Source organism: Oncorhynchus kisutch, linkage group LG14, assembly GCF_002021735.2.
Source record: "Oncorhynchus kisutch isolate 150728-3 linkage group LG14, Okis_V2, whole genome shotgun sequence".
Lineage (NCBI taxonomy): Eukaryota > Metazoa > Chordata > Actinopteri > Salmoniformes > Salmonidae > Oncorhynchus > Oncorhynchus kisutch.
The window spans coordinates 11,470,997-11,496,060 of NC_034187.2; the positions used below are offsets into that span (position 1 = coordinate 11,470,997).

Genomic DNA, 25,064 nt, shown 5'->3' on the forward strand with positions numbered 1-25,064 from the left:
AGCCATGGAACCAGACACAGGCAGAGAGAGGGTTATTTATGGAAACAGTTGTGAGCAAAAAGACAAGAGATATGGTTATTCATGTAAGGATTAGTTTGATTCATATCTTGACAACAAGACTGACCAAACATCAAGGCTAGGTTAAGATTATTAGAGTAGATTTAGATCAAACTCTTGTTATTTTGATTTGTAAACCTCAAACAAGAGAGCAAGACAGATAATGCAAGCACATTTGTTTGCAATCCAGTTCACCCAATTACATCCCTGCTAACATTAGCCACAGTAAAGACCAGGAGGAGACAAACGGGCATCATGCTGAAGGCTCAGAGGAGAAAGAAGACACTAGAAGGGGCTCAGCACAGAGACATCACATCTACTCAGTGACACTTTCATCTCCTGGAAAGCATCCTATGCTAGAGTGTCCTGCTTGTCAAACAAGGCGAAGGCATTAGACATTCAATGGTTAGCACTTAGGATATTGACCTGGTGAAGATCCTTTTAGGGATTGAAATGTGAACTAACCTAATAAAGGTACGTGTTTAGAGTTAGTTTTTTAAAATCCTCCATTGACACCAATACATGGTTTACTCTTAAACGTAATCACATGCATCTCACAGAGAGCACTTTAGTGAGAGTTACAGGTATCCAGAAAAAATCCTGACCTGGATGTTGTTGTGTTTGTCCTGCAGCATCCTCTGCAGCTCCAGCAGACTTCCCTTCAGCGTCCGCAGCTTCCTGGCCAGCTGCTCTGTGTCCTCCCTCATGTCCATCCGCGTCTCCTGCCTTCCCTCCAGTAGCAGGCTCTCGCTGCGCATGGTCAGCTCCGACAGGGCCACCACCTTCTGCTCTATCTCCTGCAGCATGTTCTGGAGCAGCAGGAGAGAGGCCAGCTCAAACATGGTGCTGCCTTCCAAGTGGATCCTTCAGTCAATCAGGCACCAGGCAGCCAGTCAATCAGGCACCAGGCAGCCAGTTAACCAGGCCCACCAGGCAGACAGTTAACCAGGCCCACCAGGCAGACAGTTAACCAGGCCCACCAGGCAGCCAGTTAACCAGACCCACCAGGCAGACAGTTAACCAGGCAGACAGTTAACCAGGCAGACAGTTAACCAGGCCCACCAGGCAGACAGTTAACCAGGCATACAGTTAACCAGGCCCAGCAGGCAGGCAGTTAACCAGGCCCACCAGGCAGACAGTTAACCAGGCCCACCAGGCAGCCAGTCAATCAGGCACCAGGCAGCCAGTTAACCAGACCCACCAGGCAGACAGTTAACCAGGCCCACCAGGCAGACAGTTAACCAGGCAGACAGTTAACCAGGCCCACCAGGCAGCCAGTTAACCAGGCCCACCAGGCAGCCAGTTAACCAGGCCCACCAGGCAGACAGTTAACCAGGCAGACAGTTAACCGGGCCCACCAGGCAGACAGTTAACCAGGCCCACCAGGAAGCCAGTTAACTGGACCCCCAGGCCCATGGTCTGTATAGACCCCTTCATTAGCAGCAGGTCTCTCATCATTGTAGGGCCACTTCCTTACCAACACCCTCGCCTCCCTAACAACACAGCACACTACCACTAATCCCATGTTCAGCATACATGTTCCCGCTCAAGTATAGATTCCCAAGTGGCCTGGATCACAATACGTCCTTGCAATGAAAATATACTGGAGCTACCACAGAAGACCCAAAGTAAATGTTGCCTCAAAGATTCCTACATGAAGGGTTAATCCTCCATTAAGATGAGACCCATAGCCTGGCCTAAGTGTAAGTTAAACAGGTCTCTTCAAAAAAGGGAGTGACTCCCCCCAACCCCCCCCCCCCCCCCTGCCTATCAGTTGGGATTCCCTACTTTGATATTCCAGTAGGCTGTCCCACTTCCACCACCAACCAATCCCTGCAGTCGGAATTCGATTAATCTAACGAATAAGCCAGCCCCCTTGCTGACACGGCCCCTATGTTGTCACTGAATAGGCCCCATGTAGAGAGACGAAAGACATCTGCATAATCTGCATAACTAGACTAGTGTTACAGCCACTTAGTAACCTAACAAACCCCCTGAAGGCAGCCCCGCCCTATAACTATGCTGCTTACACTCTTGTTTACTGCTGCCAGGTTCCTACCCCGCGGGGTCGATCCATATGTGAGAGGCAGAATCAGAAAGCAGGAGTTATAGTGAGATTTAATCATTGGAAGTTACATGAACGGCTGGGTAAAAGGGGAAAACTCATGTGAATCACTGAGGAACTGTTAAACACAGGGACTCTGTGTGTCTGTGCATATTTGCGTCCGTGTGTGTGCGTGCGTGCCTGTGTGTGTGTGCGTGCGTGCCTGTGTGTGTGTGTGTGTGCGTGCGTGCCTGTGTGTGTGTGTGTGTGTGTGCGGGCCTGTGTGTGTGTGTGCATGTGTGAGTGCATGCGTGTGTGTGTTTATCTGCCAGTAGGGGGACCTCTGTTCTAACCTGGCCATCTATGAGTTGCTCCTCCTCAGCACTGGGACGGAGGGCTTCGCGGGTGCTGTGCAGCCATTGGTCCATCTGGTCGGCTTGGTTGAGGTAATGTCGTAAGGTCTGCTCCTCTAGACGGTCACTGACACGCTCCTGATGCTCCTCCTCTAGACGGTCACTGACACGCTCCTGATGCTGCTCCTCTAGACGGTCACTGACACGCTCCTGATGCTGCTCCTCTAGACGGTCACTGACACGCTCCTGATGCTGCTCCTCTAGACGGTCACTGACACGCTCCTGATGCTGCTCCTCTAGACGGTCACTGACACGCTCCTGATGCTGCTCCTCTAGACGGTCACTGACACGCTCCTGGACAGACCAGGGCAGCACGTGACAAGACATCACATGAAATATGCTAGGCACAGCTAGTTGTTATGCTCACGAAGCTTGACTCCTCAATTTACATACTTTTAATGGCCATCTCAACTTAGACACTCAAACCTTCAAATCTACTGCTTAATTAACATCAAATCAAAATAAAATACAATTTTGTTTGTCAAGTGCACAATCTTACTGTGAAAAGCAAAAATTCTATAAATAGTAACACAATAAAATATCAATAAAAATCTGAGACAGTGTCAGTGGCCCTATCTGCTACAGATACAGAACACAGAGCTTGACTACCTCCAGTAGCTGTCGTTCTCCTGAGGCCTTCATCTGTATGGTGGCCATCCTCTCAGACAGGACAGTGAGGGTAGACTGCATGGCCAGCTGGTGGGCCGTGTCGTCCACAGCATCAGAACCAAGCTCGTCTGAGAAGCTGGTCTGCAGCTTGTCTATCTCCTCTTGCAGCCTCTGAACCTCCTCCACCACGGCCTGGTAGAGGGAATAACAGTGTTAGTTAGGAAGGGAAGGCTATGCTGAGTACTGAGCATTGATTAGGGTTGGAACCATAAAATCACATTGTAGATGACGAATATGGAAAACATAGGGTCATGAGCATACCGAGAGGTCATGCGGAAATTGGTTTCTTGAGCATAGCGAAATGTTATGTTTTCAGTTTCAAGCAATACTGATACTCCCTTACCTGATGGGCTTCCATATGACTATCTGTGCTCCTGTCAGCCTCCAGTGGCTTGTTGAGTTTGCTCTCGATGGCCTCCATCTTAGAGGAGATAGACTGAAGAGAACCCTGGTTGCACTGCTTCTTCTCCAGCGCCTCATACAGAGACCTCTGCTTCTCACTGATCTGGACAGGAGAGGACATAGCAGTAGTCAAAAATAGTTGTACTTCACAGTAGATTTATAAACTTTTCCAAATAGTTGAGGTAGTGTGGCGGATGAATCAGAATTAGTTGGGTAACATAGATAATTAGAATGTAACATTGTCTTCATGTGTGAATGTGTCTTTACCTATTCTTAAACCATGTGAAGGGATGGCGTGGTTAATGGGGAACCAATTACTTGTCTCCACAATGTCTGTGCGCCAGTCACGCCCTCCTTTGAGGTGTATGGCAGTGTCTGGAAACATTGTATGTCCTCTCTGATCTGACACTTAACCTGGGACAGTGTATGACCTAGAGGCTCACTCCCCTCAGTGAGCTTGTCCAGGAGTGGGGTCAAGAGGGGGTCTACTTGAGATGGGAGTATCTAGAGTTGATAATTTTGATAATTGATATACTGTATGCCATTGGATGAGTTGGTGTTTTTGTACTATGAAGTACCAGGAACGAGATTAGAACCTCGTCTGAGGGACCAAACTGAACGATAATTTATAGCGAATGTTATCTGGCTAAGGGATACCCCTTTCTCAAGAAATATATTTCTTTGTGAACAGTTCCTAAGATCTGTGGTAAGTTGAGAGGAGTGTATCTTGGCTATAAAAGATCTTTGTATTTTTCTGTAGTCACTTTTCAATGGTTCATTAGAGATAGCGCATCATTGAAAGTCAAAAAGGCTATTGCAAAGCTTATTATTATTAAAGATGGAGTTTAAGTATAACTCTGACTGGTGTGTAGTTTGTAACTCTCCTCATTTGGTAAAGCAGAAATATGCCACCACAGTAGTCAAACATAAAAGCAAGTGAGGATAGGACATATACTACCGTTCAAAAGTTTTGGGGTCACTTAGAAATGTCCTTGTTTTTCAAAGAAAAGCAAAAAAAAATGTCCATTAAAATAATATCAAATTGATCAGAAATACAGTGGAGACATTGTTAATAATGTTGTAAATGACTATTGTAGCTGGAAATGGCAGATTTATTTATGGAATATCTACATAGGCGTACAGAGGCCCATTATCAGCAACCATCACTCCTGTGTTCCAATGGTGTGTTAGCTAATCCACGTTTATCATCTTAAAAGGCTAATTGATCATTGGAAAACCCTTTTGCAATTATGTTAGCACAGCTGAAAACTGTTGTCCTGATTAAAGAATCAATAAAACTGGCCTTCTTTAGACTAGTTGAATATCTGGAGCATCAGCATTTGTGGGTTTGATTACAGGCTCACAAATGTCTTTCTTCTGAAACTCGTCAGTCTATTCTTGTTCTGAGAAATGAAGGCTATTCCTTGTGAGAAATTGCCAAGAAACTTTTGAACGGTAGTGTAGGTAGCAGCATAAATTAGGTATATATGAATTGCGTACCACATTCTCCAGGGTCTCCCAGGAGCGTTGAAGGTCATCTAGGTTAGCCTCAGATTCAAACATCGGGTCATTTAGCTCCTGTACGGGAGCTCTGGGGAGGGTGTCTCGTCCCATCTGAAAGAAGACAACACAAGTGAGCAAAGTAAGCCTACACAGATAGAGGAGTTGATGTGTAAGCCTTCACAGATAGAGGGGTTGATGTGTAAGCCTTCACAGGTAGAGGAGTTGATGTGTAAGCCTTCACAGATAGAGGGGTTGATGTGTAAGCCTTCACAGATAGGAGTTGATGTGTAAGCCTTCACAGATAGGAGTTGATGTGTAAGCCTTCACAGATAGAGGAGTTGATGTGTAAGCCTTCACAGATAGGAGTTGATGTGTAAGCCTTCACAGATAGAGGGGTTGATGTGTAAGCCTTCACAGATCGAGGAGTTGATGTGTAAGCCTTCACAGATCGAGGAGTTGATGTGTAAGCCTTCACAGATAGAGGGGTTGATGTGTAAGCCTTCACAGATAGAGGGGTTGATGTGTAAGCCTTCACAGATCGAGGAGTTGATGGGTAAGCCTTCACAGATCGAGGGGTTGATGTGTAAGCCTTCACAGATCGAGGAGTTGATGTGTAAGCCTTCACAGATCGAGGGGTTGATGTGTAAGCCTTCACAGATAGAGGGGTTGATGTGTAAGCCTTCACAGATCGAGGAGTTGGTGTGTAAGCCTTCACAGAGAGGCACCATAGTGTTACTTGGTGCCTAGGTCGGTACACATTAAGGTATGTGGGCAGGTACTTTGTGGAGAAGTACAGTAGCCAGTCGCTATGTTTTAATCAGTGCTAATGCAATGCATTTAATACAGGATGACAGGGGATGGAGAATCCTTTCATCCCTCATGGTCTGCAGGGAAAGTGGAGAGAGAGAGAGTAGAAGAGAGAGAGTGCGAGATTAAGAGAGAGGGCGAGAGAGAGCGAGAGAGAGAGAGAGAGAGAGAGAGAGAGAGAGAGAGAGAGAGAGTGAGAGAGAGAGAGCTCAGTATGTGATACCTGTGTGTGAGTGCTGGGAGAAGGGGAGCGACAGACAGGAGAGGAGATCTCACTGCTGGTACCCTCCTCCCCAGACTCCTCGGTGACCGGGGACAGAAGGGTGTGACAGCGGCCAGCCGTCATCTGACACACCGCAGGACAGTTAGGACAGATACACAAAGAGCATTCATGTTTTAGAGTCAGTCCATCACCAAGAACTCAGTAAGACTAGCACATTCAGTAACTTTCTGACAGACTGCATGCTAGCCGTGAGATTCCAGATTTGATGAAGGGTAGCAGGATTAACAGTGGAGTGATTTGTCTGAGTTAGTTCATTACCGGTAATCAGAAAATACATGCAGTACAAAACACATCATTAGTAAAGGAGGGGAGTCGGCCAGTCACCATAACAACAGATGGTTTGTCTATGTCTCCATCCAGGTCCTCCACGGTAAGCCCCACCCGCTCCGTGTCACTCACAGTGAGTAGCATGGTGTCATGTTTGGCCTTCACAGTCAGCATCTGACACTTCGAATTCAGACTGGCTATCTCCTCCTGGTAACCCTTGATTTTCTGGGCCAGCTCCTGTTAGTAGCATCCCAATTACAGTCAGTGGTTATGGTCACAACAAGGGAGTTAAGCATCTATATACACAGTAGGCATACACTTATACAATGTTTATTTAGTTGTTTTTTTTAAACATTTGTTTTGGATACCGACTTATCAGAACCAGTACCAGAATCTAGAGGTTTTCAATTCCTTTATATATGCAAAATATTTTATTTTATTCCACTGTCAATGTGGTGTACTATACCTCATGGTGTAGGATCTGAGCCTGCAGTTCCTGGATAGTGCTGGTGGGAATGGGTCGGTCCTGGATGACCCTGTGGGCATCCTCTATCAGCCCCTGGAAGTGCTTCGCCTCCTGCTCATACTGCTCATACTGCACAACAGCCTCCTACAGAAGGACAGGAAATCAAGGAACGTCAATACTGGTGCACAATGAAGGATGTGAACTGTTCGTGGCTTGCAGGTGTGTCTAACCGGATTCAAAACTCTGGTCTACTGTGTTGTTACGTTGAGCTAAAACCGAGGTATTAGGGAACTAACACAAGTCTTCAGGAACAGGCAGTGTTATTCATTATGCGGTTTCTCCTCCGTTACACAGTGTGCTGCGGCCTCCCTACCTGTAGAATGTTGCACTGCTGTATTACGACATGCTGTAGCTGGCTGGCCTCCTGTTGTAGGCCCAGTGCCGTGTGACAGATAGCCAGGTCAGGCATCACCTCCTCTGGGACGCGCAGGGCGCTCTGACACAACTGCACCGCCTGCACCTGCAGCTTGAAGCCCTCCATCTCTGACAGCAGACGCTAGGAGAACAGACAGGAGGAAACTTTACATTCTACCGACAAACCTTAAGTAAGTGTGAGACATAGGTAGGAGAAGTAGAAAGAGACAGAGAAAGAAGAGGAAGGGAAGAAGACGAAGAACAACAACAACAAGAACATGATATGAGAATAAAATTCTGTGTTATTCTCTGGTAAAGTTCAAATTGAAGTTAGCTACCTGTCTCTGGGCCAGTTGTTCTTTGAGACTCTGTCGGGAAAGATCAGGAGAGGTCAGTGTAGCTTGGACCTGTTCCAGAGCCACTTGTAGGGTCTTCACCTCATACTCCAGAGGCTCCATACTCTGAGGGGACGACACAGGACACACACAGGTTATTCTTGGAACCCAGAACCAAATCTAGTGAGTGCTAGCTGGCTGGCAATCAATTCATGTTAACCGTCTGTCAATAGGACTACACACAGGTCAATCAATCAAATATGTTTTTATGTACAGGTGAGAATAACACTGAGATGCTAAAAGCTATTTACACATTGTGCATAATTTTGTCAACGACCGTCTTTGTAACAAAGACTAACAACAATGCAACAGTTAAATCCGATGCTAGGCTAAATGCTAAGCCAGTGTATTCAGTATGTCTGAGTCAGTACCTTGGCTGCGTCCTGAAGGCTCTGCAGCCGTGTCCTGATGGTCTGCTGGAGCTCCTCGGTGTGGCGGCTCAGCTCACACACCTGCTGGGACATGTTCTCCGTCTGCAGCACCTCAGACAGCAGATCCACCTTCTCTCCCATGGCCTGCAGGTCCCCATGGAGCTCTCGAGATTCACGCAGCACGGACTGATGATGGGGAGAGGAGAAAGACAACACAATACGGGCAATGAATGGAGTAAGAGGACACTGTCTATGAAAATGAGTGCCACCCAGTGATGGTTGAATCCTGAGAGGTGCCAGTTAAAGAGAACCAACATCCTGTATCCCTGGTTAGAGGGAGAATGATAGGAGACAGGGTAACAGAACACGTATTTATTACCACACACACACACACACACACACACACACACACACACACACACACACACACACACACACACACACACACACCACCAGTATCGCTGCAGAGGGTACAGTGGAAGTGAACAGCGAGACGGTTTAATACAGTCTGTATTGGCTTTTTAATCCAGCAGCTCTCCATCATGTGTTTATTCATGTCGATCTCCACCCACCTCGTCCATCCTTATCTGTTCCTGCAGATGAGAGGAGGAGTTCCAGATGATGTTGGCCCTCACCAGGCCCTTGGCTTTCTCCGACCACCTCACTATGAAGTCCAGCATCTCATTGTACTCCTCTAGATGGGTCCCTGCCTGGAGGGGAGAGATAACAAGAGAGGCAATGAGGAACTAGGGAACAGGCGTCAGGGAAATGGATACCTTAGTGATACTGACAATGTGCGTTATGGTATTACTAGGATTAAAAGTGAAATGGCCCCATGTAAACACTCTGGGCTGGGCAACACTGTACATTGATGCCACCTCTTCGGGGTAACAACAACAACAACTAGACTTCCCATGTATTTTTCCCCAACCTTGTCTTGATACAATTGGTTCCTAACCTTTTTGAGCCAGATGGATCTACACTCTGCCAGTCTGGCAGTGTGGTGGTGGATGTCTCCTAACTTGACGATGGCATCACTCAGCTGTTTGGCCAAGATGGGGTTCCATCTGTCGAACTCCTGGACCGCAGCATCCAGCTCTGACAGAGTCCGATGACAGCTCTCCAGATCATCACAAAGACACTGTGGAGAGCAGAGGAGAGAAACTTGGCAGTTAAAATAAACTGACCAAGATAACAGCTCTGTATGCTCATTCACTTTGTATGTAGAGGGAAAACAGCACACGTTAAGAGCAGAAAATAGTTTTTTGAAATATTTGAGTTTACTTCCTGAATTTACTAAATTGACATGAAATTGACCCCAACCCTGATTAAGAGCCGTATGAATGAGCCTCTTCAGCTCGCGCTCACCTTGGTCTCGTCTTTAGCGTGATGGACATCGCTGGCTTTGTCATTGAGACTGGTGGAGATGGCTTTCATCTTCTCCGACACGTCATGGATCCTGGAACTGATGTCCTCCTTGATGTCTCTTGTCTTCTGGATCTCTTTCTCTTTGGACAGAACCTTGTGAAATTCAGAAGAGGAAGAAAATATAGTTGATATAGTTGTAAAAGATAGTTGATATAATGCGATTTCGAAACTTGGTCATGCATCAGCAGGTAGCTTAGTGGTTAGAGTGTTGGACTTGTAACCTAAAGGTTGCAAGATTGAATCCCTGAGCTGACAAGGTAAAAAAAATATATATAATAATAATAATAATCTATCTTTCTGCCCCTGAAGAAGGCAGTTAACCCACTGTTCCTAGGCCATCAATGAAAATAAGAATTTGTTCTTAACTGACTTGCCTAGTTAAATAAAGGTAAATAAAAATAAACTCAATTAGCCCATGTCATAAATTTTTTGGGGATTGGTAAGTTAGTCTAGCTGCCTGCTTTCTAAACTTGTAGTGAGGATGGAATTTTGAATTTTCGACCGGGGTGGGGCCAATTGATCATCAGTTATCATATTAAAAATTGCAAACACCATATGGCAAAATGTGTAGAATTGCAGGAAATTTGTTATAAAACTCCAAAATCTTCGCTCGGCCCCATGGCAAAATGTGTGTGTATGATGTCCATCCATGCCCTACATAAGTCCAATACAGTACCTGGTCCTGGATGGCCCCCAGTGCTAGGGACACCTCAGCCAGCTGCATGGAGATCTCTGAGGGCAGTATGGTGTACAGGTCCAGATACTTGCTCTGCTGCTGCTCTGCTATCTTATCCACATGCTGACGGTAGCCAATCACATCACCGTGAACCACCTGTACAATACATAAGAGAAACATGGTCATGTCCACATGTGCCAATACTCGAAAACAAGCAACTCACATTACAATGATTTAATTCACACCAAAGCTAGCATCGATCCCAGCCTGAGACTACACCATAGCATACAATACTGCTGGAAACGACAGTTGAGTAAATGCCTTATGGAATTTTGGCAATGAACTAGTTATGTGTAGTCATGTGTAGTCAATAAAATGATGTGTTAGATGGTGTTAACACTGTCTTTAGTTCCATAGGGTTCGTCAGAGGCTTACCTCCAGCTCCTGCAGCAGAGCATCTATATCTGAGGTGGGGTTGGGGAGCAGCTCCCTGGTCTCCTGGATCCAGGCTTTGACCACACTCAGGTTCTTCTCTACCCCCTCTCTGTCCCTCAGCTCCACCCCAGCCTGGGTACCCTTGGTCTGTGCCTGCTGCAGCAGACTGGTGGAGGAGAGAAATAAAACCACTATTATCTGTTTTCAAGAGTGAAGGTGAAGTTCCTCTCGGAATGAAGATGATTCATTATTTTATGACCTTAATTTAACTAGGCAAGTCTGTTAAGAACAAATTCTTATTTTCAATGACGGCCTAGGGACAGTGGGTTAACTGCCTGTTCAGGGGCAGAACGACAGATTTGTACCTTGTCAGCTCGATTTGAACTTGCAACCTTTCAGTTACTAGTCCAACGCTCTAACCACTTGGCTACCCTGCTGCCCTAGTAAGTAATACTAAGCATTCAGGTCCTTCTGATAGGCCTATTGAGTTGTTTACAATATAACCAATCACCAGATCATATTCTAGCCTCGAAAGCAACATTTGAAGGCTAATCTAATTTGTGAGTGACCAACTGATCCGTGTAAAAAAACAATATTGATCTTTTCAATACCTTTCCAGGTGGTCTTGTACTGCTCTGATCTCCTTGAGACTGGGTAGTTCGTCCTGTCCAGAGGTGGGCGATGGTGAAGGGACCTCCACATCATGGAGCAGGCTGAGGGCATACTGACGCAGCAGGGTGAGGGAGGACAGCTCTCTCTCTACATCCTGGATTAACAGCTCATGCTGGTCCAACACAGACTGTAGGGTAGCCTTGGAGGCCTTCTCCACAACACAGTCTATAATACGGCTCTGTAGATCCTCCACCATGCTCCTCAGCTTCACCATCTGAAATGAATGAAGACAGGCACATGTAAAATACTGTGCTGTACCTATTTAGCCTCCTTCCAGATATGTTTGTGCTTATATACTGCAGCAAACATCTATGGTAGTTGTTATGCCAAACATAAGATGTAAGCACTAACATATGGATCAGGCTAGGATCTATAATGTCAGGATATATGGGGAACAGATACACAATACAGTATATGCTATTAGTATACTGTTAAGTTCATACTATTGTCTTCTCTACAGTTTATTTGTGTAGGCTACAGAGTGAAATTGTACTATTTGAAGTACTATAAGAACCGCTTGGCGTTGTTCAGCTTTGTACTCACAACTCATCTAGTCATGTTTAATGTTTAGCGTTGCAGTACCTTCTCTCTGAAGGTCCCCCACTCCTGGGCCGTGTCCTCCAGTACCCTCTCCTGCCCTCGCGCCACGCTGCGAAGCCGGGTCCAGCGCTGCCACACCGTGGTCATGGAGCGGCTGATGGTGGCCTTGCTGGCCTCACTACCCACCAGCTCCAGTTGTGATGCCTGCTCCTCCAGCCCTGTCAGCTTCTCCTGGAACCCATTCACCATCAACACCAGGGACTGGCAGGGAGGAAGGAAGGAAGGAAGGAAGGAGGGAATATACACACAATGGAGGAGTCATTGTAAATCCACATATTACCCACTGGGCACAGATGTCAATTCATGTTGGTTCAACGTAGTTTCATGGAGACTGGGAATCAACAACGTTGATTCAAACAGTGTGTGCCCAGAGGGTAAGTTCTTAACAAATCAAGTTCTCTCTGGAAAATGTTTACTAATGTTAACTTTGTGCTTTGATGACTAAAGATTAATGCTGATTACTCCGTCATTAGCAAAGTAACCAAGAATGTACAAGTCAAAATAGAAGACACTCTTTATTTTCCCATGGTCCTCTTTTACCCTGTGACTCCTGAGTTTCTCCTCGGCCTCCAGAAAGGTGGCAGCCTTTGCGGTGGAAAACTCAGTAAGCTTCTGCTCTGCCTCGTTCATCAGTTCAATCACCATCTGCCTCGCCTCCTGGTAAGACTTCCACTTGGCCACACAGCTAGGGACAGTCAATTTAATTCAGTTATTGTCCCAATAGGACATTTCATGGTGCAGCCAAGTATTTACAGAAGATAGAACATACAGATATAGGATCTTAATTTGATCACACTTTTGTTGATGATAATATTCATGGACCACAGGAAATGCAGATGAGCTTCATGATTTACATAAATCCTGTGAAAACTGTGAAAACACATAGTGCAGGTTTTGTTGAGGCAAATCATGTTGCTGCAGTTTTATTTTTGCTGCAACAATACTGGCCAAAGTAAGACCCAACATCTGTATGATACACTACATTGTGTTGGAGGGTGGACATGTGTTGGAGGATATATAATGTCGAAGTTTCAATTGAGTATGTCATAATGATGACGATCACATTAAGACAATCCAATCCAATCACTCTCGGTCCTGAGTTACCCATCTCTGCACCAACGTCTCTTTCTCTCTCTATATTCAAAACTTTTAAACCCTTATTGTCAATGTTTTGGTTCCAATATTTTCTTCTAATTCTGTACCTGATCAGGACGTCCTGGTGATTCTGCAGCTGATCCCGGACCTCCACTCCTCTCTGCTGAGCAGACTCCACATTCAGTCTGAGCTGTTCCTTGGCTGTGGGGTTCACCAGGTTCTCTAGCTGGGGGGGCAGAGCCTCCAACTCCTGCAGGTGGTCTAGGAACTTCTGCTCCCAGGAAAAAGGGAGAGAACAACTTCAAAACTTATCCTGTTGCGTAAATAAATGAACGAGTGCTTGAAGCTAGTCTGAGTGCTAGTCTGTGCTATCATGCCAACTTCCTGTCACTCATTGTCATACTGAAATGTATCTGGCAAGAGCACCAACAGATCAGGGACTAGGCTAGCTTGCAACAGGCAACCCATCACATCAAACAAAGGCAAAAAGGCCAACATTCATAAGATGTAATTCATTGAAACTTTGTTTGAATTTTCTTTTAGCATTGTGTCTTTAATAGAGCAGTCACCTGCTCTGAGGCCAGGATGTCCTCCTGCTGGCGGAGACATTCCTCATAGTTCTCTACGTCCACCCCCAGGCTGGCCAGTTGTAGGAAGGCCACAGCGTCCTCCAGCCACTCACACGCAGACTGCATCCGGAAGTGGTACTTCTGACACAACGCCAAGGCCTGCTCCAGGGTGATCTGGAGAACAGACATGGGAATCGAGAGGGTGAATATGTGAAGCCAACAACACCAATACAGAATGTCAACCAATAGGTTCTGTTACTGCCATTATTACAGGTTTGCAAAATTCCATAAACTTTCCCAAAGTTCTCAGATTCTCCAACCGGGATTTCTGAAAACTCAGGAAAAAACCCAACTCCCTTAAATTGTAATATATATTGAGACAGTATGATATTTTCTTACCTGTTTGGAACTCATTGCTTGCTGTACATCAGCCTGTAGCTTGGCCATCTCCTCCAGGCTCAGGTCAACGTGGGCTGGGACCAGTTCGTTGGCGCTGGTGTACTTCTGTTTCTCCCTACTGCTCAGGGCCTCCACGATCCTCAGCCTGGACTGAACCTCATCCTGCATTATCTGCTGTTTCCTGATCTCTTCCTGGACCTTTTCTACCCTCACGTCCACCACTACCACAGCACAGCCCAGCTCATCCCTGATATGCTGCAGCCAGTCCAGCGTTCTCTTCACCTCTGTCTCAAAGTCTTTACTCTGGACAAACCTATTCTCACACTCCACTATCAGCTCCCCCACGGCAGACTGTAGGGACTGCAGCTCCTCCTGCCAAAGGACCACCTGTTCCCTGGAAGCGTCATGGGCAGCCTTGTCCAGCTGAGGAGCCAAGTTATCCATCTGCTCCATGAGTCTGGACAGGTGAGAGCTGGCGCTCTGAAGACTCCCAGCCAGGGCATGGTAATTCTTCAGCCTCTCCTCCGCCGATTGGGTCTCTGCGTTGACCTTGACTAGCTCTTCTTTGGTAGCCTTTAGCTCAGAGTCCACCTGCATGGCCATGGCCTTGTGGTCCTCGAAGGACTCCAGTGTGTCGTCGAGATGCTCCACCCGCTGTTCGATGAGCCTCTTAAGCCCATTGTAAAGACTCACCAGCTGGGTCAACTCTTCAGGTCTCCAGGGTTGACCGGTGCTGCGGAAGCCTTCTTTCTTCTGGTTCAGTTCGCTGACAGCCAGACCAAGGTTGCCCAGATCTACCTGAAGAGCTTTGTAGTCACTCAGTAAATTCACAACCTCCTCTGTCTGCAGACCAACAGGCTGCAACCCTAAGTTATGGAACTGCTCCTCAAGCTCTTTCAATGCTTTATGAGTCACGTCTATGAAGGAGGCATACTCCTTTCTGGCTAGGATGGCCTGCTCGATCTTCTCCTGTTTCTCTTTGGCCAGAGCCAGTATGCTGTTGTATTTCTGTGGCAGGGCATTGAGTTTCTCATCCAAGTAACAGTGGTCCACTTCATTCAGAGTGGGCAGGATCTCCTGACCAGTTCTCTGGACGATCAGTAAGAGGTTTTCATATTCCATCGCCTGCTCTACTATCTGCCGATACTTCAACAGCTGCACGTTCAGCTCCAAGTCGCCATTCATGAGGTTGATCTCAGGGAAGGTCACAATGTCTGCTTGTTTCAGCCACTGACACGTCTTTTCCAGGTCTGCCTTGAAGTACTTCCTGGAGACAAGCACATTGTCCAGTTCTTGGAGCCTCTGGACACATTTCTGCAGGGCTTTTTCAAAGATGTTCTGCAGCTCCTGCAGCTTGGTAAGCATCTCCACCTTCTCGTCCTGCGTGGCGTCCTTCATCAGGTCTCTGCCCTGAGACCACAGGGAGGTCAGCTCGCTCTGGTAGGCCTTCAGGCTGCTCTGGATGTTCCTGCAGGCCTTAACCTGCTTGGCCAGGTCGTCAGGTAGCAGTGCAATGTACTCCTCAGCCTGGGCCTTCTTCTCATTCTGCTGGACCCAGGTGATGGACTGGTTGACAGCCTGCAGGAACTGGGTCCTCTCAGTGAAGGCCTTGCTGAGGTGCTTCCTGCGTTGAACCACCTTTATTTAATTTGTACAAAAAATACAATAAATATATATTTTTGTAACATGAGTTACAGTGTAAACATAAGGTATCTGTGCATGTGCAGGAGAGGTGAGAAACCCAAATGGCCTTTTATAAAAACCTTCTCCCACCTTCACGCTGAGTGACTCCACCTCGGCCTGAGTGTCTGAGATGAGCTGCTGCAGGCGCTGGCACTCGTTGAGCCCCAGGTGAGCCAGGAGACGGTCAGCATCACTCATGGCCTGGGCCAGAAGCAGCTGCTTGGCCTCCAGTTCGCTGCAAATGCTGAGGTGGTCGAAGAGGAAGCTTTGGGCCAACTCTGGAGGAGGACTCATCTTCATGGCTTCAGAAAGGCCTGGCTGCTGCTCTTCGGCCCACTCCCTGGCCTCCCTTAGACGGGCCTCCACCTGAATAGAACAGAGTAAAATAGATACTTTATTGTCCATTGATTAGAACTGAAATGTGTATTCTGCCTTTTACAACACACACACACCTTGGCCATGTCCTCCAGGGTCAGCACCGAGTCCTGTATCTTCCTGTTGATGAGGCTCTGCAGCTGAACCCAGCGCTGCTCAAAATGGCTGATCTGTTCCTTCACCAGCTCCTTGTCATCCAGGTTCAGGTGGTGTGTGACTTTCTGCCTCTGGTCCTTCAGGTCCTCCAGAGTTCCCTTCTGGTCTCCGAGAGCTACGGCGAGTTTCTTCAGCGCCTCCAAGTGCTCAGATGAACTTTCAGCATCAGTCCTAGGGAGGATAGGAAAATATAAAATTACTGGATATTATAATGACTCTTTTTCAAAGTTAAGGCATATTCTAATGAAAAAAGACTGAGATAGATGACCCCACCTGGCCAGGTTATCCCACTCCTTAGACATTTGCTCAAAAAGTGCTTCCATGGCTGTGATGCAGTTGTGGTACTCCTGGATCCTCTGCAGGTCCTCCTGTCTCTGGCCCTTCAGCCTGTTAGCTTGGTGAAACAGCCCCAGCCAGGCATGGCTCAGACGCCCTATCTCTCCATGTTCCGGGCTATCCTGGCCCGCAGTCAGACGACTCACACTCTCTGTCATCCTGGATAGGGTGGCTTGTTTATTCTGCAGCTGTTGGCTAAACTCCTGTTGGAGAGAGTGGAGAGAGATTAATTGTATTTGAGCAATGTGCCTGCTTGATCTCCTGCTGTGTTAGTGGTTTGTATATGAGCAAACTGCTAATCGGTGAAACTGATATTGACTGTTACACACTTATTGAATCTAGATTCAACGTGGAGAGTTCAAACTTAGGGATCTTTATAGGGATCCAGTGAAGATGGAAGTGCGACAGTGATCCCTAAAATTATACAGTACCAGTCAAAAGTTTGGACACACCTACTCATTCAAGTTTGTATTTACATTTTTTCAATTTTCTACATTGTAGAATAATAGTGAAGACATCAAACCTATGAAATAACACATATGGAATCATGTAGTAACCAAAAAAGTATTAAACAGATTCTCCAAATAGCCACCCTTTGCCTTGATGACAGCTTTGCACACTCTTGGCATTCTCTCAACCAGCTTCATGAGGTAGTCACCTGGAATGCATTTCAAATAACAGGTGTGCCTTGTTAAAAGTTAATTTGTGGAATTTCTTTCCTTCTTAATGCCTTTGAGCTAATAAGTCGTGTTGTGACAAGGTAGGGGAGGTATAGAGAAGATATTCCTATTTGGCAAAAGACCAAGTCCATATTATGGCAAGAACAGCTCAAATAAGCAAAGAGAAATGACAGTCCATCATTATTTTAAGACATGAAGGTCAGTCAATGAGTAACATTTCAGGAACTTTTAAAGTTTCTTCAAGTGCAGTCGCAAAAACCATGATGAAACTGGCTCTCATGAGCACCGCCACAGGAAAGGAAGACCCAGAGTTACCTCTTCTGCAGAGGATACATTTATTAGACTTATCAGCCTCAGAAATGCAGCCCAAATAAATGCTTCGCAGAGTTCAAGTAACAGACACATCTCAACATCAGCTGTTCAGAGGAGACTGTGTGAATCAGGCCTTCATGGTCAAATTGCTGCAAAGAAAACACTACTAAAGGACACCAATAATAAGAAGAGATTTGCTTAGGCCAAGAAACACGAACAATGGACATTACCAGTGTAAATCTATCCTTTGGTCTGATGAGTCCAAATTGCGATTTCTGGTTCCAACTGCTGTGTCTTTGTGAGACGCAGAGTAGGTGAACTGATGACCTCTGCATGTGTAGTTCCCACCATGAAGCATGGAGGAGGTGGTGTGATGGTGCTTTGGTGCTTTTTTTAATAAATCAAGCCACACTTAACCAGCATGGCTACCACGGCATTCTGTAGCGATACGCCATCCCATCTGGTTTGCGCTTAGTGGGACTATCATTTGTTTTTCAACAGGACAATGACCCAACATACCTCCAGGCTGTGTAAGGGCTATTTGACCAATAAGGATAGTGATGGAGTGCTGCATCAGATGACCTGGCTTCCACAATCACCGACCTCAACCCAATTGAGATGGTTTGGGATGAGTTGGCCCGCAGAGTGAAGGTAAAGTAGCCAACAAGTGCTCAGCATATGTGGGAACTCCTTCAAGACTGTTGGAAAAGCATTCCAGGTGAAGCTGGTTGAGAGAATGCCAAGAGTGTGCAAAGCTGTCATCAAGGCAAAGGGTGGCTACTTTGAAGAATCTCAAATATAAAATATATTTTGATTGGTTTAACACTTTTTTGGTTACTACATGATTCCATTTGTGTTATTTTGTAGTTTTGATGTCTTCACTATTATTCTACAATGTAGTAAATAGTCAAAATAAAGAAAAACCCTTGAATGAGTAGGTGTCCAAACTATTGACTGGTACTGCATAGTTTTTACTCTGCACACTGCAGTCTATGTTCCCTGTTATTTTATTGTTGCAGTTTAATTATTAGTTATTTTTCAAATGTCCTTATTTTACATTTTTAGTTGTATTTATTTATTTTTTACTTCAGTTTATTTTAGTACATACATTCTTAAAACTGCATTGTTGGTTAAGGGCTTGTAAGTAAGCATTTCACTGTAAAGACAAAGACCTGTTGTCTTTGCACATGAAATACAATTTTATTTGATGTGGTTAATTGGTGACAATGTTTCAACCACTTAGGTCTGTCATCAGGTGTCTACCTTGGCCTGGGTGAGCATGTTGTGGGATTAACCCTGCTTCCTACCTTGGCCTGGGTGAGCATGTTGTGGGATTAACCCTGCTTCCTACCTTGGCCTGGATGAGCATGTTGTGGGATTAACCCTGCTTCCTACCTTGGCCTGGATGAGCATGTTGTGGGATTAACCCTGCCTCCTACCTTGGCCTGGATGAGCATGTTGTGGGATTAACCCTGCCTCCTACCTTGGCCTGGGTGAGCATGTTGTGGGATTGACCCTGCTTCCTACCTTGGCCTGGATGAGCATGTTGTGGGATTAACCCTGCCTCCTACCTTGGCCTGGATGAGCATGTTGTGGGATTAACCCTGCCTCCTACCTTGGCCTGGGTGAGCATGTTGAGGGCGATCTTGGTCTCGAGCTCCGCTGGTCTTCTGGAGAGGCTGAGAAGCTGCTGCTCCATGTCCTGGAACTGATCAGATAGCTCCTGCTTCTGCTCCTTTATCTCTCTCCAGCCCTCACATAGCTCCTGGGAGCTCAACATCCTCTCCTCCATCTGTCCAGTACAACATGAAGTACACAGCTGAGTGCAGAACAACAAGGAAGTCAACCTATGCATATTCTTAGAAAAAAGGGTTCCAAAAGGATTCTACAGCTGTCCCCATAGCATAATACGTTTTGGTTCCAGGTAGAACTCTTTTTTGGTTCCATGTAGAACCCTCTGTGTCAAGTGTTCTACATGGAACTCAAATGGGTTCAACTGGAACCAACAAGGTTTATTCAAAGGGTTCTCCTATGGGGACAGCCGAAGAAACCTTTTAGATTCTAGATACCACCTTTTTTTCTAGGATTGAACATTGGCTTGTTTTGTGGTAGGTCTTTTTGTATACTAGTTTTATGATTCCTTTGCTGGTTGTTGTATGCATACTTATTAGCCTGGTCCCAGGTCTGTTAGTGTTTTTGCCTACTCCAATGTCATTGTCAAGTCAGACGTCATGTTTTGTATGACAATTCCATAAGGAGTTGGCAAGAGAGCAGTAACAGACTGTCACCAGGGCTGTTATAGGCCTACATATTTGCCCTGAAATCTAATGATGTGAAATGTAATGCTTTTTTTATTGTGAGAACTTGCGAGAGTAAGATGTGTGTATTTATTGCTGACCAAAATGGGCACGTGTGTGTATCCACGTGTGCCATCCCGCGCACATTGATTTTGTTCACACACACCATGAGCGATGAGGACACGCAGGTTGAAATATCAAAACAAAAACAATTATATATCAACCAATTATATTAATTTGGGGACAGGTCAAAAAGCATTTAACATTTATGGTAATTTAGCTAGCTAGCTTGCTATTGATTTTTTTATTTCACCTTTATTTAACCAGGTAGGCAAGTTGAGAATAAGTTCTCATTTACAATTGAGACCTGGCCAAGATAAAGCAAAGCAGTTCGACACATACAACAACACAGAGTTACACGCGGAATAAACAAACATACAGTCAATAATACAGTAGAAAAATAAGTCTATATACAATGTGAGCAAATGAGGTGAGATAAGGGAGGTAAAGGCAAAAAAAGGCCATGGTGGCGAAGTAAATACAATATAGAAAGTAGATTTGCAGTGGAAGAATGTGCAAAGTAAAAATATAAATAATGGGGTGCAAAGGAGCAAAATAAATAAATAAATACAGTAGGAGAAGGGGTAGTTGTTTGGGCTAAATTATAGGTGGGCTATGTACAGGTGCAGTAATCTGTGAGCTGCTCTGACAGCTGGTGCTTAAAGCTAGTGAGGGAGATACGTGTTTCCAGTTTCAGAGATTTTTGTAGTTCGTTCCAGTCATTGGCAGCAGAGAACTGGAAGGAGAGGCGGCCAAAGGAGGAATTGGTTTTGGGGGTGACCAGAGAGATATACCTGCTGGAGAGCGTGCTACAGGTGGGTGCTGCTATGGTGACCAGCGAGCTGAGGGGGGACTTTACCTAGCAGGGTCTTGTAGATGACCTGGAGCCAGTGGGTTTGGCGACGAGTATGAAGCGAGGGCCAGCCAACGAGAGCGTACAGGTTCGCAGTGGTGGGTAGTATATGGGGCTTTGGTGACAAAACGGATGGCACTGTGATAGACTGCATCCAATTTATTGAGTAGGGTATTGGAGGCTATTTTGTAAATGACATCGCCGAAGTCGAAGATCGGTAAGGATGGTCAGTTTTACGAGGGTATGTTGGGCAGCATGAGTGAAGGATGCTTTGCTGTGAAATAGGAAGCCAATTCTAGATTTAACTTTTTATTGGAGATGTTTGATGTGAGTCTAGAAGGAGAGTTTACAGTCTAACCAGACACCTAGGTATTTCTAGTAGTCCACATATTCTAAGTCAGAACCGTCCAGAGTAGTGATGCTGGACGGGCGGGCAGGTGCAGGCAGCGATCGGTTGAAAAGCATGCATTTAGTTTTACTTGTATTTAAGAGCGGTTGGAGGACACAAAAGGAGAGTTGTATGGCATTGAAGCTCGTCTGGAGGGTTGTTAACACAGTGTCCAAAGAAGGGCCAGAAGTATACAGAATGGTGTCGTCTGCGTAGAGGTGGATCAGAGACTTACCAGCAGCAAGAGCGACATCATTGATGTATACAGAGAAGAGAGTCGGGCCAAGAATTGAACCCTGTGGCACCCCCATAGAGACTGCCAGAGGCACGGACTAAAGGCCCTCCAATTTGACACACTGAACTCTGATAGACACACTCATATCTAATTCGTCCTGGGATATAAACATTGGGTTGTGATTTTACCTGAAATGCACATGTACTCAATTAATCCACAGATAAAACGGTCAACCGATTTCATTTCTCATCATCTCTCCTCTTTCCTTCAAGCTTCCTTTTCTTCTTTGGACTTTATATGACGTTTGGCAACCAACTTTACGGTGCAATACAACAACCGACTGGAGTGCGGACCTCAGTTAATCTTTCAATCACCCATGTGGGTATACACTTCCAAAAACCAATGAGGAGATGGGAGAGACTGAACTTGCAGCGCATTGAGCTTCACAAATAGAACCAATTTCTATTTTAGCGCCTGGCCACACAGATGCTCATTGACGCACGCGAGCAGTGTGTGTGCAATGATTGAATAACATGTATGTGTAAATCTCGCACGCAACACGAGCGGTGTGGTCAGCATGTTACATATGCCAAATACTTGAAACTGAATCTTATGGGGAAAACCCTGTTGTCAATACTGTAGGGACAATGTGATGACCAGAAGTGAATGTACATTAAGACCAGCCCACACACCGTGTGTTTGACCTGCTGGACTTCCGCAGTGGTGGCTCTCACAGCATCATCAGACAAGTCACACACAGAAGACACCAGGTCCAGGTACGTACTGGCCTGCTCCTGTAGAGCCCTGTAGTGCTTCACCTGTACAGGTCATAGGGGAATATACAGACAAATGTCATCAGCTTGATAAAACATTTGTTCATTTCCGTTATTTATATTAATTAATCAGGTTGTCCCGTTGAGGTCAGAAGCAGAGCCTTCTATTTGACTTGATGAAGGAATCCAGAATGGTGATGAAATTCCAGAACTTCAAGGCATAACCCAGTTGTCATGGAAACAACATTACTGTGTCATTTGATTCTCATTCTCTGCCTATAAAAGAGCAAGAGGATAACCAGTCAGTCAGACACCTGTTTGAGGGCCTCCTGCATGCCAAAGGGAGGTTGACAGTGCAGCAGTAGCTCCTCATTGACGGTGGAGAGCCAGGTCTGGCACTGCTGCAGAGTGTCCTGGTGACTGACATGCTTCTGCAGTTCTCTGTCCAGACTCTGGTAAACCTGATGAAGACACAGACACACCAAGACAAGTGAGAAGATGAGCCAGGTTAGAGGGAGATGGAAACAGTAAGAGAGTAGAACAGAGCAGAGCAGCGTAGCGTGTTACTATAGCACTCACACACTGTGCGCTGCTGCAGATGGCTGAGTAGCTGTCTCTGGTGCCCTGATGGTGAGCCTTGACCTGCTGGCTGGTCTTAGCCTGCATCTGGTCTGTTGTACAGCTGGACACCAAGTCATCTCCTTTCTCCTTCAGACTGGTCAGGCGCTCCTCAAAACTAGCTATTTCCTCCATAATTGCCTAAGAAATGTGACAGACAAGAGTTCAGATTAGAAAAAGTAGTAGACAACAATTGCATTTTAGATTGTTGGTTTTGAACTTCAGAAGCATAATTCCATGGCAATTATTACATAATATCATTCTAATTGATTCTCATACGGTTCCATTCCTTAACATCAGTCAGTCACCCACCTTGTGGCGGGCCAGTTGTTGTGTGGCCGTCTCCATACTACATGTCTGCATGGAGTCTGAGGTGACCAGCCTACTGGACATCTGTAGGAGCCCCTTCTCCACCTCCTGGAGCTCACTGTTGTAGCACTCATGCTCCTTCACCCACTCCACCAGACTCTGGACTTGGCTCTGAAAACAAGTTCAAAACACTTTCTCTCATAGACAATTACAGTAGAAGTCTCCACAGCTACACCAATCAGGTAAGATGGTTACAGATGATGGAAGCTCACTAATAATGTAGTAGATGATCACTGCAAGTGGTAGCAATTCTAAGACGTTTAGGGGTTATGTTTAATGGTATTTTTTCAGGGCGCCTTTAACTCTTCTAGCTAGAAGTGTATGTAGTATAACGGTAGCGCGTAGACCCATTGAGTCCAAAGCGCAGCATTACAGCTTTAAATGTAGGACACCTACCTCGGCTGCAGTGCAGAGTTCCTGGTAGTCAGTCTGCAACCTGTTCATGTTGTCTCTGATGGTGGGGTCACAGACCATATCCAGCAGAACCTCTCCTTTCTCAACCACTGACCTCACCGCTGACTCGTGGGACTGCACTGTCTGCTGGATTGTCTATGTGAGGAAGAAAATTTTCTTTAAAATGTCAATAAATCATTCAGCTGTTGTTGAAAAGTATTATTTCTACCGCAGCACAACCAGACAGACAGACAGACAGATATCGATCGGGAAGTTGAGTTTATCAACAGTAAACACAGCAGCATGTGACCTACCAAGCAGATTAGCATGACATCAGCTAGCCTATGTACCTTATATTTGGCTAACTGGGCCTTCTTCTGGTAGAGCTCAGCTTTGAGCTCGATGGGTGAGCTTAACAAAGCCTTGGTCTCAGCGAGCCACTGTGCCTGGGCCTTGTACTTGTCCAGGAAGTCTTTGGAGAGGGAGATGCATTTCTCCAGGGAGCTGTGCTCCGTGCGTAGCCCAGCCATCAGGCCCTCTAGCTGGGATCTATGAGCATCCACCTCCTCCCTCAGCTGCTCAGCTTCTGGTTCCTCCAGGAAGGCCACGGCCCGCTCTGTCTTCTCACGCATCGTCTTCAGGAAGCTGTGGCCCTGCTCCATGTCACCCTGAAGAGCCTGGAGAAAAGACACACAGAGAGTAAACAGAAGCAGTTACGCCTGTGACCATAACCTTTTCAGAGGATGAAAGAAAGCAAAGAGATTTGAGACTTGGTAGTGTCACTGTGATGAAGTACACTAGGTCCGCACTAAAAAAGTATTTCAAAAGAGCTTACTTTTGCGACATAAAAGTTGTTGCCTACCAACTGAGCTGCTAGAGGCATGGCTTACATTTAGCTGAAGCTCAGACTGTAGTCTCTCTCGCCAGACTCAGGGCAGCGGCTGTAGGAAGAGTCTGTTACTGTACCTCCAGTGTCTTCATCTTCCTCTCCATGGTAAGACGGTCTACTACACTGATGCTGATGGCCATGGTGCTGAAGTTGTTCTTGGCCGAGCTCAGCCAATCAGAGAAGGTCCTGAACACATTCTGGGCCTCCTCGATGCAACACACCTCCACCTGTAGTTGCTTGATGCTCTCCTGCAGTACATCAACAGACAGCCCAAGAAAAAACGATAGAAATGGAGATTATGCACTGTGGTAGCAAACTGGGGTGTGTAAATTAGTCCAAGGTTTGTGTGTGTGTGTATGTGTGCATGCTTGTGTGTTCCTGCCTATGTGTGTAACTGAGCAGGTCGTACCAGTAGGTGCAGTAGCAGGGCGTGGTAGCGGGAGGTGAGTTGGGTAGCTCTGGTGCTGACCCGGCTGCTGATGTGGGTCTCATCTATGACCTGCTGGGCTAGAACACTCAGACCCTCCACCTCCTCCTGGTACACTAGCACCTCCTCCTGCCAACTCTGTATACATAGAGAGAGAGAGATAAAGAGAGAGAGAGAGAGAGAGAGAGAGAGAGAGAGAGAGAGAGAGAGAGAGAGACACACAATTTAAGCCCTGTTTCTATTTGCACTTTGAAG

At 46.0% G+C, this 25,064-nt stretch overlaps 1 protein-coding gene across 8 annotated transcripts in view; it reads right to left on the reverse strand.

The window, feature by feature from the left end:
- The window catches only part of LOC109904603 (nesprin-1), a 162,521-nt gene that overhangs the window by 50,877 nt on the left and 86,580 nt on the right, over positions 1 to 25,064 (reverse strand). For 7 of the 8 annotated variants that reach the window (XR_004202676.1, XR_004202677.1, XR_004202679.1 and 4 more), the window contains 34 exons: positions 24,792 to 24,947; positions 24,460 to 24,630; positions 23,844 to 24,170; positions 23,497 to 23,649; positions 23,044 to 23,211; positions 22,693 to 22,872; positions 22,428 to 22,574; positions 22,033 to 22,158; positions 19,123 to 19,299; positions 16,453 to 16,718; positions 16,101 to 16,350; positions 15,739 to 16,014; positions 13,966 to 15,603; positions 13,567 to 13,740; positions 13,105 to 13,268; positions 12,443 to 12,587; positions 11,885 to 12,103; positions 11,242 to 11,516; positions 10,631 to 10,796; positions 10,196 to 10,351; positions 9,460 to 9,612; positions 9,050 to 9,232; positions 8,664 to 8,801; positions 8,092 to 8,277; positions 7,664 to 7,786; positions 7,285 to 7,467; positions 6,912 to 7,055; positions 6,503 to 6,682; positions 6,119 to 6,241; positions 5,086 to 5,199; positions 3,527 to 3,688; positions 3,124 to 3,315; positions 2,455 to 2,808; positions 663 to 866 (listed from right to left, as the gene is read on the reverse strand). Coding sequence is in view for 3 of the 8 variants with exons in the window: in XM_031787821.1 (XP_031643681.1) it covers positions 663 to 866; positions 2,455 to 2,808; positions 3,124 to 3,315; positions 3,527 to 3,688; positions 5,086 to 5,199; positions 6,119 to 6,241; positions 6,503 to 6,682; positions 6,912 to 7,055; positions 7,285 to 7,467; positions 7,664 to 7,786; positions 8,092 to 8,277; positions 8,664 to 8,801; positions 9,050 to 9,232; positions 9,460 to 9,612; positions 10,196 to 10,351; positions 10,631 to 10,796; positions 11,242 to 11,516; positions 11,885 to 12,103; positions 12,443 to 12,587; positions 13,105 to 13,268; positions 13,567 to 13,740; positions 13,966 to 15,603; positions 15,739 to 16,014; positions 16,101 to 16,350; positions 16,453 to 16,718; positions 19,123 to 19,299; positions 22,033 to 22,158; positions 22,428 to 22,574; positions 22,693 to 22,872; positions 23,044 to 23,211; positions 23,497 to 23,649; positions 23,844 to 24,170; positions 24,460 to 24,630; positions 24,792 to 24,947 (7,773 nt within the window). In the remaining 5 variants the exon portion in view is untranslated. The remainder of the gene's footprint in view (positions 1 to 662; positions 867 to 2,454; positions 2,809 to 3,123; positions 3,316 to 3,526; positions 3,689 to 5,085; positions 5,200 to 6,118; positions 6,242 to 6,502; positions 6,683 to 6,911; positions 7,056 to 7,284; positions 7,468 to 7,663; positions 7,787 to 8,091; positions 8,278 to 8,663; positions 8,802 to 9,049; positions 9,233 to 9,459; positions 9,613 to 10,195; positions 10,352 to 10,630; positions 10,797 to 11,241; positions 11,517 to 11,884; positions 12,104 to 12,442; positions 12,588 to 13,104; positions 13,269 to 13,566; positions 13,741 to 13,965; positions 15,604 to 15,738; positions 16,015 to 16,100; positions 16,351 to 16,452; positions 16,719 to 19,122; positions 19,300 to 22,032; positions 22,159 to 22,427; positions 22,575 to 22,692; positions 22,873 to 23,043; positions 23,212 to 23,496; positions 23,650 to 23,843; positions 24,171 to 24,459; positions 24,631 to 24,791; positions 24,948 to 25,064) is intronic. The other variant, XR_004202678.1, reaches the window with a different exon arrangement.